The sequence below is a fragment of the Hyperolius riggenbachi genome, chromosome 4 (genome assembly GCF_040937935.1).
Source record: "Hyperolius riggenbachi isolate aHypRig1 chromosome 4, aHypRig1.pri, whole genome shotgun sequence".
NCBI lineage: Eukaryota > Metazoa > Chordata > Amphibia > Anura > Hyperoliidae > Hyperolius > Hyperolius riggenbachi.
Window position 1 is genome coordinate 366,438,720 of NC_090649.1, and position 19,286 is coordinate 366,458,005.

Sequence of the window (19,286 nt, forward strand, 5' to 3'; positions counted from 1 at the left end):
ACGACCCTCAAGAATAGATCCCTATTCAATCCTCAGGATAATGCTAAAGATAGCACGATTGATACATTCAAGAGGGCGGTGCTTCAAGACCTGGACAGGTTGGAAGTCAAAAAGCTAAAAAATAGTAGAGTGATTGATCAACAGATCAGGGAGCTGGTAGAACAGAAAGACCTCATTTTAAAACCCGCTGATAAAGGGGGGGGTCTAGTGGTACTCAATGGCGGCCAATATAAACAGGAGATGAAGCGCTTACTGGCTGATCCAACCACATACAAAAAATTGAAGAAAAATCCCACGATTGAGTTTAAGAAGCAACTAAAGGAGATTCTGATGAAGGGGGAGAGAGAAACCTTCATCTCCACGAATGAATTTAAATATTTAATGCCCACGAACCCGAGGCTCCCTGTGATCTATTATAACCCTAAGATCCATAAGGATCAAATCAACCCCCCAGGGAGACCCATTGTGAGTGGGGTGGGATCACTCACACAGAGAGTGGGGGAGTATGTGGATTGGTTCCTTCAAGAGGCAGTGGCGAAGCTACCATACCTTCTAAAAGATACTAAAGATCTATTACAGAGGATGCAACACATTCAGATAGAAAAGGATGATATATTGGTCACAGGAGACGTGGCCTCTCTCTATACAGTCATCCCACATGATAGTGGGATGGAAGCAGTGAAATCGGCCCTGGGGGCAAACACTGATCTGAAACCGGAGCAAATTGAGTTCATTATGGAACTATTAAATTTTGCTCTATCACACAACTATTTCTGGTATGAACAGGATCACTACCTACAGTTGACCGGCTGTGCCATGGGGGCTAAGTTCGCTCCATCGCTGGCTAACATTTATATGGGAAAATGGGAGCAAGAAATCCTTAGTAAACAACAGGCGATGAAAATCATAAGTTGGAACAGGTTTATTGACGACCTGTTCTTTATATGGAGGGGTGCCAGTGAGGAGCTCAATGAGTTTCTCAAGTTAATTGACAATCACTGGGCACCCATTAAAATAACTTTCCATCAGGCATCCAGACAGGTCGAATTTTTAGACCTGGTGATTACCAAACAGGGAGACAAACTGATGACTAAAACTTTCTTTAAGCCCACGGACAAAAATGGGTACATTCCCCAAGGGAGCTGTCACCACAAGAGGTGGCTTAACAGCATCCCAAAAGGGCAAATAATGAGGATCAGGAGGAATTGTACTAATGTCCAAGACTTTAGAGAACAGAGCCAGATTCTGGTCCAGCGCTTTATGGATAAAGGCTACCACCATGCAGATCTACAGAAAGTGGTGGATGAAGTATCAAATATGGAACAGTCTGATCTATTACGAAACAGACAACAACCAATAGTAAGAAATAGAGAGTTTGATCTGCTATTGGACTATAGCCATCAACACAGAGAGGTTGAGTCTATTATCATGAGACACTGGCGCATTTTACAACTGGACGGAGCACTGAGGAGTGTACTTCCAAAAAAACCAGGCTTTATATATAGAAAAGCACCCAATCTCAGGTCGAAACTAGTTCCTAGCTTTCAGAACCCCCCTAAGATGAATACAGCCAACTTGTTGGGCCAAAGGGGGTTTTTTCCCTGCCGGGACTGTAGGGGCTGCAGAGAGGCGCAGCCGTACAAAGGGGACAGTTTCACTGCAAGGAACACAGGTCACCAGCACAAGATAAGACAGTGTATAACATGTCGCACTAAGGGGGTGATTTATGTTCTGAAATGTCCTTGCGGGCTAGAATACGTGGGGCGCACCACTCGATCACTACATAAAAGGATAGGGGAACATGTGGCGAATATAATCAAAGGGTTGGCCACACATAGTGTTTCTAACCATTTCAAAACACATCATAATCGAGACCCCACTGGACTTAAATTCATGGGGGTAGAATCACATGTTAAAAGATGGAGAGGTTCAAGTGTGGTACGGGATATCTCTCAGGCTGAGGGGAGGTGGATACATAAGATGGGATCACTGTCCCCAGGGGGACTTAATGTAGAATTTGATCTAAACTGCTTCATCACGAATGATGTTTGATCTAAACTGTTAGATTTTGAATGATATATGATCATAGGGGCACTGAGAATCCTGGGGTTCCTTTATAGGTCTTAGGGGGCCACCTCATGTAATATTAACCTACACCAGGTAAGGGGAGGGGGGATAGAGGCTACATAAGGGTATAGGAATCAAGTGGTATGGAATTACACAGAATGCTCTCTCAGTGGGCACGGAGGCATGAAAACTGAGGAGGTATCTATAGCTGGGCCTGCACTAAGGGCATCACCCACCAGTGAGATGGCATGATCCTGAAAGGGGTCACAGCCCAGCAGCCTATAGGGATTGCATGGAGTTCAGGATGGAGTTTTGGGTGGATATACAGGATGGGGCACTGTCCCCAGGGGGGTAATGCAGAACTTCATGTAGACTGCTTGATTTTGGAGTATGTTAGACCCAAAGTGCTGTATTATGAATGATGTATAAACTGAATAGGCACTGAGAATCCTGTGGCTCCAGTACGGACTATAGATGGGGGCCATCCAAAACAATATCCACCAATATACACATTTAGATAAGGGGAGCGGGGGTAGAGGCCATGTAGGGGCACAGGGTAAAGTGGTATGGAGGTACACAGAATTCTCCCTCGGTAGGCACGGAGGCATGTAAACTGAGGAGGTGCCCAAGTCTGGGCCTGCACCAATGGCAACACTCATTAGGTAGGTGGCATGATCTTGAAAGTGATCACAGCCCATAAGTAAGCATGGATTGATTTAAGAACCAGCCCAGGTGTCTAAAGGGCGAGAGTCCGGTTTAGAGACTGCTCACCCTGGAAACTTTGCATACATATTCACAAGTATAATGGAATTGGTCAAGGGACAGTGAAGAGAACAAAGAATATTAGTCTGGATTCTTTAGCCAGATTTTTTAGTCAAATTACCTCTGGTAGATCCAGGGTGGTAAAACAATTTTGAACTAGGCATTAGAAGGGTCGGAGGGAGCTGTAGGAGCTGTTTGATTTACGATTCCTCTGGGCTCTGCAATATAATATCTACCAGCTAATTTCCTTTATACATAGAACCCTGTCCTCTGCAAAAAATTTTTTTAATTTAATTTAATTTCTTGATTATGCCTGTTTTTAAAACATAGGGGGCATTTCATTTTAATTTTAATTTTAATTCTGGCCGGAAGTTAGTCATTTGGCCACTAGATGGCAGTAAATGTGATCTGACAATAAAGCATTAAGCCAAACGTTGTAAGTCCAGCAGGGAGTTAGCGATTTTGCCACTAGATGGCACTAGGTGAAACTTAGTCATTTCTCTTAGTCAGTGGAAAGCGCCGGGGACACCTGTGTTCCAGGCGATCACTTATGATGTCAGTACCAGGAAGTCGCGCAGCCCTAGTGCGCGCGAGGCACTCATGTATTGAGGAACGAGCCAGCCCAGAGTATAAGAGACGTCGGCGCCCTAGTGACGTTAGCCCCTGATGAGTCCATTGGACGAAACGCGTAGGGCGTGACCAGGAGCGCTGACGTCACTGGGCTTGAGGAGGAAACACGGATGGTGAGGGTACAGGCTGCTACCAGGAGCGGGAAAATCGGGACGCCGGTGCCGCTAGTGGAGGAGACATGTTAATGGGCTGGGATGCCCGAGATGCCTGATATTTCTCTACACACGTGAGTGCGCTGAAATTGCGCAGGCCCTGACTTTTAACCTACTGTATTACGCTATGTATGTTTTTTATATATTTTTTACATATGGAACTGAATATTAAAATGTGGATCTTCTAAACTACGGATCAGAATCTGTGTACACTGTGATTGGAGCTGGCCACTCTCAAGGCTAAATGTGAGACCCACCTGGAAAGTGAGGTGGCGTTTATCCGGTGAGCTGCTGGTGTGAAGGGGGAGAGATCACGAGTGGAGCACTTTTGAGCACATGTGCACGTTTGGGGCTTGATTATTGTGATTCATGATGACAGTAATGCACTATGTGCGGCCATCTGTTTCTGTTCAGTTTTAGAGAGGAAGAGGAGCGCTGTCACACTCAGATTGAATGTACATCAAGGACCTGTGATAGCGAATACTCGTTGACAACTTCCAGTATATTGCATGCAAATTATATGACTGTCTATTGAAATTATATGACTGTTTATTGAAGCATTGGAGATTTTTGGCAGGCGCAGTTTGTGCATACTATAGTTGGCTTTCGGATAGTGTCCGCTGTCCTTTTAATTGCTGCCGCCACACCTTTTGGGGTTCGCATTGATATATATATATTTTTTAGGCTGGGGTCTATGTCTATTGCCCTAAATCCACTGAGGGTAAAGTGAGGTCAATCTCATTAGGGATAGCATTCAATAGGGGCAAGTGTTCTACCAGTGTTTTTTGGCAGTGTTTAGCGTTTTTCCTGTGTTCTAAATATCATTTAAATATCATTTACTAACAATTGGCCTCAATTATGGATGCATTTGCACTGAGAGAACGAGGGACCATTAACCTCGCGGGGGTCTTTTCCAAAGAGCCGGGGAATGGGAGCGAGGCTGGGGGGGAAACGCTGGAGAATAACTTTAAAAGGTTACACAATCTAATGCTCAAGGAACAGGTAGCCTGGTGGGATCAGGCGAGTCTGGGTAGATACATTGAGGAAGAGCTGGTGCCCAAAAGATACAGATGGGATATCCTAATTAATGATGGGGAAAACAGTGAGGAGAATGATAAGGAAATGGGGGAATTTTTAAATAAAAGTGGACTTGATCTGTTAAAAATTCTATCAAAGAGAAAACAGGCGAGGTTAGATCGCCTCGAGGGGGAGATTGATCAGCTAAAGGGGGTCATGGAACCGTTCAAAGAGGGGGATTCATATAAGCAGGCTATGGAGGCATTAATGAAAAAATTGACCAAAAATGAAAAAGAGATCATAGAAATCAGACAAAAAAGATTTTGGAATGACTGGGGTGATTATAAAACTGGGAAAGCCTACAGATGGCAGATAGAACAAACCCAGAAGCAAGCTGAACCAACAAATGCTCAGTACAAACCTAAAGTAGATGAGATGGGCCCCCCACGGGAATATCTGGACCAGGAGAGCCCCAGAATAATAGATCGCCCTAGTGATAATAGACCCCTACAACAAGAGCAGTATAGAGGGCAGAGAGATGGAGCCCCAGTAGGGGCATGGGGAGCACCCCCGCCTCCCAGACCCTTATCAAGAATTGAGCCTAAACAACCACAAGGGGGGGGTCGACCCTCACCTCAAATGGAGAATGGGCAACCACATTACAACCTTAGGCAGAGAAGTGGCATCAATCCCCAATATAGAGGGGGGGGAAATAGAGGGTACACAAACATACCTCTATCCAATCGATATCAGACACTCACGGAGTACAATGATCGTTTTTTAGGGGTAGGCCAGACGGACAGATGGAGCCATCAGAGGGAATATCAGGAGGAGGAATGGGAAGGAGGGCAAAAAAGAACCGGAGAGGGGTTCGAGGAGGACGTAGAGAGAGACAGAAAAAGACAGAGATAGGGGGGGGCATATTTAACCTGAGTGGGGTTCCTCTAACTAAACCTCAATTAAAACTGCTTGATAAGGGATTGAACTATGCACCCCCTAAGAGCCTCAATAAGTTTGAAACCTATTTGGGGATTAACAAATATGTGAGGAAACTTAACCAAAAGAAGTATTTCCTGAGTAAACCTGGCCCCATACTTAGGGCCAATCCACCACCCCAACAATATATTCATACGACCCTCAAGAATAGATCCCTATTCAATCCTCAGGATAATGCTAAAGATAGCACGATTGATACATTCAAGAGGGCGGTGCTTCAAGACCTGGACAGGTTGGAAGTCAAAAAGCTAAAAAATAGTAGAGTGATTGATCAACAGATCAGGGAGCTGGTAGAACAGAAAGACCTCATTTTAAAACCCGCTGATAAAGGGGGGGGTCTAGTGGTACTCAATGGCGGCCAATATAAACAGGAGATGAAGCGCTTACTGGCTGATCCAACCACATACAAAAAATTGAAGAAAAATCCCACGATTGAGTTTAAGAAGCAACTAAAGGAGATTCTGATGAAGGGGGAGAGAGAAACCTTCATCTCCACGAATGAATTTAAATATTTAATGCCCACGAACCCGAGGCTCCCTGTGATCTATTATAACCCTAAGATCCATAAGGATCAAATCAACCCCCCAGGGAGACCCATTGTGAGTGGGGTGGGATCACTCACACAGAGAGTGGGGGAGTATGTGGATTGGTTCCTTCAAGAGGCAGTGGCGAAGCTACCATACCTTCTAAAAGATACTAAAGATCTATTACAGAGGATGCAACACATTCAGATAGAAAAGGATGATATATTGGTCACAGGAGACGTGGCCTCTCTCTATACAGTCATCCCACATGATAGTGGGATGGAAGCAGTGAAATCGGCCCTGGGGGCAAACACTGATCTGAAACCGGAGCAAATTGAGTTCATTATGGAACTATTAAATTTTGCTCTATCACACAACTATTTCTGGTATGAACAGGATCACTACCTACAGTTGACCGGCTGTGCCATGGGGGCTAAGTTCGCTCCATCGCTGGCTAACATTTATATGGGAAAATGGGAGCAAGAAATCCTTAGTAAACAACAGGCGATGAAAATCATAAGTTGGAACAGGTTTATTGACGACCTGTTCTTTATATGGAGGGGTGCCAGTGAGGAGCTCAATGAGTTTCTCAAGTTAATTGACAATCACTGGGCACCCATTAAAATAACTTTCCATCAGGCATCCAGACAGGTCGAATTTTTAGACCTGGTGATTACCAAACAGGGAGACAAACTGATGACTAAAACTTTCTTTAAGCCCACGGACAAAAATGGGTACATTCCCCAAGGGAGCTGTCACCACAAGAGGTGGCTTAACAGCATCCCAAAAGGGCAAATAATGAGGATCAGGAGGAATTGTACTAATGTCCAAGACTTTAGAGAACAGAGCCAGATTCTGGTCCAGCGCTTTATGGATAAAGGCTACCACCATGCAGATCTACAGAAAGTGGTGGATGAAGTATCAAATATGGAACAGTCTGATCTATTACGAAACAGACAACAACCAATAGTAAGAAATAGAGAGTTTGATCTGCTATTGGACTATAGCCATCAACACAGAGAGGTTGAGTCTATTATCATGAGACACTGGCGCATTTTACAACTGGACGGAGCACTGAGGAGTGTACTTCCAAAAAAACCAGGCTTTATATATAGAAAAGCACCCAATCTCAGGTCGAAACTAGTTCCTAGCTTTCAGAACCCCCCTAAGATGAATACAGCCAACTTGTTGGGCCAAAGGGGGTTTTTTCCCTGCCGGGACTGTAGGGGCTGCAGAGAGGCGCAGCCGTACAAAGGGGACAGTTTCACTGCAAGGAACACAGGTCACCAGCACAAGATAAGACAGTGTATAACATGTCGCACTAAGGGGGTGATTTATGTTCTGAAATGTCCTTGCGGGCTAGAATACGTGGGGCGCACCACTCGATCACTACATAAAAGGATAGGGGAACATGTGGCGAATATAATCAAAGGGTTGGCCACACATAGTGTTTCTAACCATTTCAAAACACATCATAATCGAGACCCCACTGGACTTAAATTCATGGGGGTAGAATCACATGTTAAAAGATGGAGAGGTTCAAGTGTGGTACGGGATATCTCTCAGGCTGAGGGGAGGTGGATACATAAGATGGGATCACTGTCCCCAGGGGGACTTAATGTAGAATTTGATCTAAACTGCTTCATCACGAATGATGTTTGATCTAAACTGTTAGATTTTGAATGATATATGATCATAGGGGCACTGAGAATCCTGGGGTTCCTTTATAGGTCTTAGGGGGCCACCTCATGTAATATTAACCTACACCAGGTAAGGGGAGGGGGGATAGAGGCTACATAAGGGTATAGGAATCAAGTGGTATGGAATTACACAGAATGCTCCCTCAGTGGGCACGGAGGCATGAAAACTGAGGAGGTATCTATAGCTGGGCCTGCACTAAGGGCATCACCCACCAGTGAGATGGCATGATCCTGAAAGGGGTCACAGCCCAGCAGCCTATAGGGATTGCATGGAGTTCAGGATGGAGTTTTGGGTGGATATACAGGATGGGGCACTGTCCCCAGGGGGGTAATGCAGAACTTCATGTAGACTGCTTGATTTTGGAGTATGTTAGACCCAAAGTGCTGTATTATGAATGATGTATAAACTGAATAGGCACTGAGAATCCTGTGGCTCCAGTACGGACTATAGATGGGGGCCATCCAAAACAATATCCACCAATATACACATTTAGATAAGGGGAGCGGGGGTAGAGGCCATGTAGGGGCACAGGGTAAAGTGGTATGGAGGTACACAGAATTCTCCCTCGGTAGGCACGGAGGCATGTAAACTGAGGAGGTGCCCAAGTCTGGGCCTGCACCAATGGCAACACTCATTAGGTAGGTGGCATGATCTTGAAAGTGATCACAGCCCATAAGTAAGCATGGATTGATTTAAGAACCAGCCCAGGTGTCTAAAGGGCGAGAGTCCGGTTTAGAGACTGCTCACCCTGGAAACTTTGCATACATATTCACAAGTATAATGGAATTGGTCAAGGGACAGTGAAGAGAACAAAGAATATTAGTCTGGATTCTTTAGCCAGATTTTTTAGTCAAATTACCTCTGGTAGATCCAGGGTGGTAAAACAATTTTGAACTAGGCATTAGAAGGGTCGGAGGGAGCTGTAGGAGCTGTTTGATTTACGATTCCTCTGGGCTCTGCAATATAATATCTACCAGCTAATTTCCTTTATACATAGAACCCTGTCCTCTGCAAAAAAAATTTTTAATTTAATTTAATTTCTTGATTATGCCTGTTTTTAAAACATAGGGGGCATTTCATTTTAATTTTAATTTTAATTCTGGCCGGAAGTTAGTCATTTGGCCACTAGATGGCAGTAAATGTGATCTGACAATAAAGCATTAAGCCAAACGTTGTAAGTCCAGCAGGGAGTTAGCGATTTTGCCACTAGATGGCACTAGGTGAAACTTAGCCATTTCTCTTAGTCAGTGGAAAGCGCCGGGGACACCTGCGTTCCAGGCGATCACTTATGATGTCAGTACCAGGAAGTCGCGCAGCCCTAGTGCGCACGAGGCACTCATGTATTGAGGAACGAGCCAGCCCAGAGTATAAGAGACGTCGGCGCCCTAGTGACGTTAGCCCCTGATGAGTCCATTGGACGAAACGCGTAGGGCGTGACCAGGAGCGCTGACGTCACTGGGCTTGAGGAGGAAACACGGATGGTGAGGGTACAGGCTGCTACCAGGAGCGGGAAAATCGGGACGCCGGTGCCGCTAGTGGAGGAGACATGTTAATGGGCTGGGATGCCCGAGATGCCTGATATTTCTCTACACACGTGAGTGCGCTGAAATTGCGCAGGCCCTGACTTTTAACCTACTGTATTACGCTATGTATGTTTTTTATATATTTTTTACATATGGAACTGAATATTAAAATGTGGATCTTCTAAACTACGGATCAGAATCTGTGTACACTGTGATTGGAGCTGGCCACTCTCAAGGCTAAATGTGAGACCCACCTGGAAAGTGAGGTGGCGTTTATCCGGTGAGCTGCTGGTGTGAAGGGGGAGAGATCACGAGTGGAGCACTTTTGAGCACATGTGCACGTTTGGGGCTTGATTATTGTGATTCATGATGACAGTAATGCACTATGTGCGGCCATCTGTTTCTGTTCAGTTTTAGAGAGGAAGAGGAGCGCTGTCACACTCAGATTGAATGTACATCAAGGACCTGTGATAGCGAATACTCGTTGACAACTTCCAGTATATTGCATGCAAATTATATGACTGTCTATTGAAATTATATGACTGTTTATTGAAGCATTGGAGATTTTTGGCAGGCGCAGTTTGTGCATACTATATCTGCCGCTCTGCAGCCGCATCTGACCAGCGGCTATCAACTCCAGCACTTCACGGCCACGCTTAGGAGGGGGACAAATGGCCGCACGTGCTGCCTCGGGCGCCATATAAATAAGAAATTTCAAACATTTGGAATATAAGACGCACTCACTTTTTCTCCCCACTTTTGGGGGAGAAAAAGTGCGTCTTATATTCCGAAAAATATGGTAGTTTCACTTACCTGGGACTTTTACCGGCCTCCTGCAGCCATCCGGTGCCCTCGACGTCACTCCTGGATCTTCTGGTCCCCTGCCGGCAGCTAGTTTCCTTTTTGCCGACTCTAAGTCGGCGGGCCTCCACACGTATCATTACACGCGTTACCGCGGAAACAGGACGCTATAGCGGGTGTCAACGCGTACAAAGGTACGTGTTTACACCCGCTATAGCGTCCTTTTACCGCGGTAACGTGTGGAATGATATGCGTAACAATAAGCGTGGCGGCCCTCCGAGTCGGTAAAAACTAGCTGCCGGCAATAGGCTAACTAGTACAGGTGGCCGGCATTCCCCCGATTGCTGATGATCCCCCCGATCGCCCGCTAATACATTACCCAGCCTGGATCCAGCGATCGCACAGCCTCCCTGCACATCTCCGGTCCTCTCTATGGGGAGCATCGGGTCTGCGCATGACGTCATGATGTCACCGGTGACGTCATGTGTGATTCTCCCCATAGAGAAGAGCTGAGCTGTCCGGGGAGGCTGCACTGATCGCTGGATCCAGGCTGGGTAATGTATTAGCAGGCGATCGGGGGGATCATCAGCAATCGGGGGGATGCCGGCCACCTGTACTAGCTAGCCTAGTGCTAGCTGAAGCTTTTACAGGAATGGGATCAGTTAAAATTATACTAGGGGGACTCTAGGCTGCAAAACCTCCTGAGCGGCGTAACCCTCAGGAGGTTAATAGCCTCTTATACAGTGGTTTACAAAAGTATTCAGCCCCCTTGAAGTTTTCCACATTTTGTCATATTACTGCCACAAACATGAATCAATTTTATTGGAATTCCACATAAAAGACCGACACAAAGTGGTGTACACGTGAGAAGTGGAACGAGAATCATACATGATTCCAAACATTATTTACAAATAAATAACTGCAAAGTGGGGTGTGCGTAATTATTCAGCCCCCTTTGGTCTGAGGGCAGTCAGTTGCCCATAGATATTGCCTGATGAGTGCTAATGGCTAAATAGTGTGCACCTGTGTGTAATCTAATGTCAGTACAAATACAGCTGCTCTGTGACGGTCTCAGAGGATGTCTAAGAGAATATTGGGAGCAACAACACCATGAAGTCCAAAGAAGACCCCAGACAGGTCAGGGATAAAGTTATTGAGAAATTTAAAGCAGGCTCAGGTTACAAAAAGATTTCCAAAGCCTTGAACATCCACGGAGCACTGTTCAAGCGATCATTCAGAAATGGAAGGAGTATGGCACAACTGTAAACCTACCAAGACAAGGCCGTCCACCTAAACTCACAGGCCGAACAAGGAGAGCGCTGATCAGAAATGCAGTCAAGAGGCTCATGGTGACTCTGGACATGCTGCAGAGATCTACAGCTCAGGTGGGGGAATCTGTCCATAGGACAACTATCAGCTGTGCACTGCACAAAGTTGGCCTTTATGGAAGAGTGGCAAGAAGAAAGCCATTGTTAACAGAAAAACATAAGAAGTCCCGTTTGCAGTTTGCCACAAGCCATGTGGGGGACACAGCAAACATGTGGAAGAAGGTGCTCTGGTCAGATGAGACCAACATGGAACTTTTTGACCAAAATGCAAAACGCTATGTGTGGCAGAAAACTAACACTGCACATCACTCTGAACACACCATCCCCACTGTCAAATATGGTGGTGGCACCATCATGCTCTGGGGGTGCTTCTCTTCAGCAGGGACAGGGAAGCTGGTCAGAGTTGATGGGAAGATGGATGGAGCCAAATACAGGGCAATCTTGGAAGAAAACCTCTTGGAGTCTGCAAAAAACTTGAGACTGGGGCGGAGGTTCCCCTGCCAGCAGGACAACCGCCCTAAACATAAAGCCAGGGCAACAATGGAATGGTTTAAAACAAAACATATCCATGTGTTAGAATGGTCCAGTCAGTGGCCCATTCCAATAACATTGATTCATGTTTGTGGCAGTAATATGACAAAATGTGGAAAACTTCAAAGGGGGCTGAATACTTTTTAAAACCACTGTAAAACTTGAAAAGCGTTATGGGATAGGTAGCCATTGTCTCACGCAGGTACTCTATGAAGGTCAATGCTACTGCCACCGACACAAAAAAGTATCATTGCTTGCTGTAATAACTAGTGATGCTCGGTTACCCCCAATCACGAATTCGAGTTTAACCCTCTGGGCGATACAATTACATCGCCCAGGAGGGGGCGCAGCACTTTTTTTTTATTTTATTTTTTTTAAATCATGTAGCTAGCCTAGCGCTAGCTACATGATAGCCGATAGTGCAGCGGCATCCCCCCCACCCCCTCCGATCGCCTCCGGCGATCAGCGCAAGCAGGAGATTCAGTTCAGAACGGGATCTCCTGCTAGGCTTCCCCCGTCGCCATGGCGATGCTTGCGATGACGTCACCGATGTCGTGACGTCAGAGGGAGTCCCGATCCACCCCTCAGCGCTGCCTGGCACTGATTGGTCAGGCTGCGCAAGGGGTCTGGGGGGGGGGGGTGGCTGCGCGGCACGGCGGTTAGTGAAGGATCGGCGGCGATTGGAAGTTACACGCAGCTAGCAAAGTGCTAGCTGCGTGTAACAAAAAAAAAATTATGCAAATCGGCCCACCAGGGCCTGAGAAATCCTCCTGAGCGGCGTACCCCGAGCTCAGCTCGGGATTATCGCCCAGGAGGTTAATGGTTAACATCAAAGCCCCCTTACATGCTAGAAACACAAAATTTGCCAGGTATGTTAAGAACAGTTGGAGCAAGAGGAAAACATTTTTTTCAAAAAAACCTTATAGTTTTGGAAAAACTTGATTTTAAAGTTTAAAAGGAAAAAAATATTTGTGATTAAAAACCTGCCAAAATACGCCGACTTTAGTTGATAATAGCAAAGCCCCCTTACATGCTAGAAACACCAAATTTGCCAGATATGTTAAGTGGCAACAAGAAGAAATATTTTTTTTCAAAAAGACCTCATAGTTTTTGAGAAAATCAATTTTTAAAGTTTCAAAGGAAACAATTATACATTTAAATGCGGTAAATATATTAACTGTCATTTACCACATTTAAATGTATACTTTTTTCCTTTGAAACTTTAAAGAGACCCTGTAACATTAAAAAATGCCCCTGGGGGGTACTCACCTCGGGTGGGGGAAGCCTCGGGATCCTAATGAGGCTTCCCACGCCGTCCTCTGTCCCACGGGGGTCTCGCTGCAGCTCTCCGAACAGCCGGCGACAGACCCGACTGTGACTTCAATATTTACCTTTGCAGGCTCCAGCGGGGGCGCTGTGGCTGCTGTCGGCTCCGAAGTAGACGGAAATACCCGATCTCAGGCGGGTCCGCTCTACTGCGCAGGCACCGGAGATTTGCGCCTGCGCAGTAGAGCGGACCCGACGGCGATCGGGTATTTCCGCCTACTTCGGAGCCGACAGCCGTCAGAGCGCCTGCGCTGGAGCCGGGAAGGTAAATAATGACGTCACCGCTGTACGGAGGGCTGCAGCGAGACCCCCGAGGGACGGTGGACGGCGTGAGAAGCCTCATTAGGATCCTGAGGCTTCCCCCACCCGAGGTGAGTACCCCCCAGGGGACGTTTTCACGTTACAGTTCCTCTTTAACATTTAGTGTTTCTAGCATGTAAGGGGGCTTTTCTATTAAACATTGAAGTCGGCGGGTTTTAATCACAAATCACGACAAGTGATCACGGGTAACTCGTGATCACGAGTCGGGTAACGAGTGCCATCACAAGTGCATTCGTGATCGAGAGCCAATCACAAATGCCGATTATGACCTTGTGATTGCAAAAAAGACTCGTGATCACGAGGTCGTGACGAGCAACCCTGGTTAACTACAGATGTCTTCTTATGAAAAATAAAGCACAACCTGTGTTTTGTTTTTAAAGCAGAAAATGAGATTACCTCCATTTTGTTGTATAACGTTTGTCTGTGACAAAGAGCAACAAGCTTCTTTTTTTGCATCCACATTAAATCTTCTAGTAACTGGTCACCAATTGAGGCTACAACACTGAGCCTCTCAGAACAACCACTGCCACATTCATGTATTGTCCAGACATCATTCTCTTTCTCTCTGTTATGGACACAAAGCAACAGTTGAGTTGATCCTGGAGAAGGTCTAGTCAAAGTGAAATAACAGCCGTGTAAAAATGTTTCTGGATGTTCCTCAGGTGTAAAGTGAACACTAAATATACCTATCAGCGCATTCCACACATCATCTACTGGAACACGTGAAATAAAAATAGTAAAGTCAACAGAAATTTTATGTGGTTCTTTATTTTTCTCAGTTAATGATTCTGAGTTAAACTGCTTGGATCTCAAAATGGTAAACAGAGTTTCAGGTTCCTTGTTTACAAATGAGTATGATGTGCTAGCTCCTAGGTCACCATGATCCTCTTCAAGCGTTGGGTCATCTGTATCTTTAGTTTTCTCTGTTTGTGGTTCTAAAGTAAATTGCTGGGATCCCAAAATGGAAAACTGACTTTCAGCTTCCTCGTTTACTAATGAGAATGATGTGCCAGCTTCGAGATCACCTTCATCATCTGGTATAGTTGGGTCATTCCTTCTATCTTCATGCATATTCCAGCATAATAGTTTCTTTGCCCCATCATCCAGCTTTACTGGTGGAGCCCTTTTTCTACGACCAGCCATTCTTCAAAGTCTTCTCTCCCTGTTAGATTAGAACACAACACAATTACAAAATCTGATTTGACAAAAATCATTCTACTGCAGCCCTCAGTGGCAATATTTGTTTTTATTAGTACATTTCTGGTTAAGCAGATGTAAAATAACAGATTTTGGATTAGCATAGCTTTAGGCCCTTTTCACACTGGCACATTTTCATTGCATTGCATTACCCATTTTTAACGCAGGGTGACGCTAAAGCAATGAAAGTCTATGTGTCATTTAATATGGGATGGGATGCAATGCGCCAAAAGCATCTGATCTGACGCTGGGTCAACACAGCGTTATGTGACAGCATCTGTGATGACGCACATTGACCAGAAGTCATATAAGTCAATGGTGCCACAAATATTTTAACGGTTTGATGGTAGTGTTGTATGGATGCCAATTTAATCTGGTTTTGCGACAGAAAAAATGCTTGCAATACATATTTCCGCCACCGGAAGTGAGCATTAGAGAGCCTCACTTATGCTGTGTTTTGCTGCAAAGAAATATATTAACACTTATTATGCAGGTATCTATGAAGCTTGTTTTTTTGCGGTGCGATGCGATGATCTAATTGCACCGCAAAGAAATCGCTGGTTGCGAATGTGAAACCAGCCTTAGTTAACATATGTTAACATTTAGTTGTTGCCTGGAAACATGAGTTTGCTGCTAGCAGGTATGAAGTTGACTGAATCTCTCCATGGCTGTATTCAACTATACAAAGCAACAGTCAAAAGCTGGAAATTGCTTGATAGTGTACTAGTTAATGGGATACTTAAATGAACCCCCAAAAAAAAGGCAGTTTTACTTACCTGGGGCTACTACTGGCCCCCTGCAGTTGCCATGTACCCGCTCTGGTACTCAATGATCCCCCAGTCCCCCGCCGTCACCAGCGACTGCACCTGCGCGGCCCTGGCCGTGTGCATCCTTGTTTGCGCTCCTGTCGACGGGAGCATTCTGTATAGGTACATTACGGAAAAATCTCTACTGTGCAGGATGCTCCTGGCAACGGGAGCGTGAATGAGGACACGTGCGGTGACAGGCTCAGTCACTGGAAGCGAAACTGAGCTGCGGCGGGGGACCGCATTGTTGAGTACTGGCGCAAGCACAGGGAAACTGCACGGGGCTGGTAGAAGCTCCAGATAAGTAAAACTTCCTTTTTTTAGTTCACTTAAAGAGGAACTGTAACGACAAAACGGCCCCTGGGGGGTACTCACCTCGGGTGGGGGAAGCCTCAGGATCCTAATGAGGCTTCCCACGCCGTTCTGCGTCCCTCGGGGGTCTCGCTGTAGCCCTCCGTACAGCCGTGACGCAATATTTACCTTCCTGGCTCCTGCGCAGGCGCTCTGATGCCTCTCGGCGCCGAAGTAGGCGGAAATACCCGATCACCGTCGGGTCTGCTCTACTGCGCAGGCGCAAGTTTCCGGCGCCTGCGCAGTAGAGCGGACCCGACGGAGATCGGGTATTTCCGTCTATTTCCGTGCAGAAAGTCGCCACAGCGCCCCCGCTGGAGCCAGCAAAGGTAAATATTGAACTGACAGTCGGCACAGTCGCCGGCTGTTCGGAGGGCTGCGGCGAGACCCCCGTGGGACAGAGGACGGCGTGGGAAGCCTCATTAGGATCCGGAGGCTTCCCCCACCCGAGGTGAGTACCCCCCAGGGGATCTTTTTAATGTTACAGAGTCTCTTTAAAGTGAACCTCCAGACTAAAAATCTACTCAGCAGAACTGAAAAGGCTTGGTGTTTCTATAACAGTTTTACAGCATCAGAACTTTGTTTTTCTTATAGAAGTCTCATTTTTAGCTCAGCTCCGCCCCATCAAAGAAAACTGTCTGGGTTTTTTTTCCCCGGATGCTGTGCAAAGCATGATGGGATTTCCTATGTTGTTATTCACATTGCCTAGCAACTGGGAGAGATAATCAGGACACAGGACAGTTGGAACTGTGTCTCATGCTCCCTGTCACCTTCTTTCAAAGAAAAAGATGGCTGCCCTTATAAAATCACAAACCTTTGCCTGTTCTTTTAAAACAGGGTGGGTAAGAGGTTAATTTTACCTATCTATTTTAATTAACATAACTAATGTAACTTAAAGAGACACTGAAGCGAAAAAAAATTATATTATGATTTGTATGTGTAGTACAGCTAAGAAATAAAACATTAAGATCAGATACATCAGTCTAATTGTTTCCAGTACAGGAAGAGTTAAGAAACTCCAGTTGTTATCTCTATGCAAACAAGCCATTAACTCTCTAAAGGCCCATACACACGTCGGACTCACCCTTATCAAGCGAACGACAGCCTGTACACACGCCCGATTTAGCGGGCGAACGACGGAACGACAGGACGTTCAAACGACCCGTCGTTCGCGAAAATCCGACGTGTGTATGGGCCTTTAGTCTGGAGAGGGCTGTTATCTGACTTTTATTATCTCAACTGTAAGTGAACTGTTTACTTTTTCTCTGCTAGAGGAGAGGTCATTACTTCACAGACTGCCCTGAAAGACTCATTTTGAATGCTGAGTGTTGTGTAATCTGCACATATTATAGAATGATGCCATGTTAGAAAAAAACACTATATACCTGAAAATAAAAGTATGAGAATATTTTCTTTGCTGCTAATCTTCTAGTAATTATTCATAGTACACAACCAATTCACTATATCATATATTTTTTTTCGCTTCAGTGTCTCTTTAAAGGGAAGGTTCGGGGAGGGTGGGTAAAAAATAAAAATCAATTTCCACTTACCTGGGGCTTCCTCCAGCCCGTGGCAGGCAGGAGGTGCCCTCGCCGCCGCTCCGCAGGCTCCCGGTGGTCTCCGGTGGCCGACCCGACCTGGCCAGGCCGGCTGCCAGGTCGGGCTCTTCTGCGCTCCAAGGCCCGGAACTTCTGCGTCCCACGCCGGCGCGCTGACGTCATCGGACGTCCTCCGGGCTCTACTGCGCATGTGCAGTAGTTCTGCGCCTGTGCAGTAGAGCCCGGAGGACGTCCGATGACGTCAGAGCGCCGGCATGGGACGCAGAAGTGCCAGGACTTGGAGCGCAGAAGAGCCCGACCTGGCAGCCGGCCTGGCCAGGTCGGGTCGGCCACCGGAGACCACCGGGAGCCTGCGGAGCGGCGGCGAGGGCACCTCCTGCCTGCCACGGGCTGGAGGAAGCCCCAGGTAAGTGGAAATTGATTTTTATTTTTTACCCACCCTCCCTGAACCTTCCCTTTAATGACAGTATGTTTGTTTAGGCTGAAGTTCCTCTTTAAGTATCCCTTTAAGGGCTCTGCCTGTGACACAGGAGACCAGTTCAAATCTCGGCTTTTACTGTTCAGTAAGCCTGCACTTATTCAGTGAAGAGCCCTTGGAAAAGACTCCCTAACATTGCTGCTGCCTGTAGAGTGTGCCCTAGTGGCTGCAGCTCTGGCGTTTTGAGTCCACCAAGAGAAAAGCACAATATAAATGTTCTGTGCCAAATAAAAAAGCAAGCAGCAGCTACATCACCTGCCAACAGTAGAAATGTCACCATGTAATGAATGTCAGAATGTAAATCAGGGATTTAAAAGATTTTACAATGGGCAAACACTGACTAAATCCTTTATACATAATTATTGTAAAAATGAAGCACTTTTTTATTACATTATTTTCACTGGAGTTCCTCTTCAGCCTTCAGTCCCTGTACTAAATGGACAATTTCATAGTTTAGCAGTGACATGTGGTAAACATTATTTTTGATTATGGGGCTCCAGATCAGGTAATTAAAAACAGTTTCTATTCCCTATCTGCCACCAGGGTTTAGCTCATTGTGTGTCAGTGTTCTTTAATATGAACCCATCATGTCCTTTTACTTATGTATGGTTTGACACTGTTTTTCCTCTATAAACTAATGGTTGAGCAGGGAACTAAGTATTACTTTGTAGTTAAATTAATTCTATTTGAAGATAAAAAATATCCTTTAGAGTGAAAGTTTGGCTATTTATGTCCCCACGAGATTCCCAGTAATTTTTTTTCTTTACCTCCTCCACCCCCCACCGCCACTGTGTGATGTTCATCAAGTGTAAGCTGAATCTTCAGGGACATCCTTACCACAGCTTTTGGTCACTAGAACTATTGGGTAAGGGAAGTAGATTGCAGCGTTCTCAAACTAAGCCACTCCCCTTGCGTTCCTAGGCCCATATGCAATTTACTTTTCTCCTAGATCATCTTGAATCTTTAATTGAAAAAAAATACCAAAAGTAAGTAAAAAAAGTATTGTCAAAATTATTCTGAGTATTTTCTTGCTTGCTAGTGGCTTACAAGACATTTTACTTACAAGGTGTGAAAATGTCACCTAGTAGAGAACGTTACCGTAATTGCATATGGGGACTACCAGAAAGGGCAGGACACAGTGGCATTTTGAAAGATGTAAGCTGATGGAACCTTACTACCACCAAAGAGGCATATGAGAAGAGACACCTGCAATGGA

The 19,286-nt window shown here is 45.7% G+C and overlaps 1 protein-coding gene across 1 annotated transcript in view; it reads right to left on the reverse strand.

Moving 5' to 3' along the window:
- Window positions 1-19,286, reverse strand: part of SHPRH (SNF2 histone linker PHD RING helicase) — a 207,931-nt gene that overhangs the window by 172,775 nt on the left and 15,870 nt on the right. Inside the window, 1 exon segment of the mRNA XM_068231979.1 lies at window positions 14,076-14,841. Coding sequence (XP_068088080.1) covers window positions 14,076-14,822 — 747 coding nt within the window. The 5' untranslated portion in view covers window positions 14,823-14,841.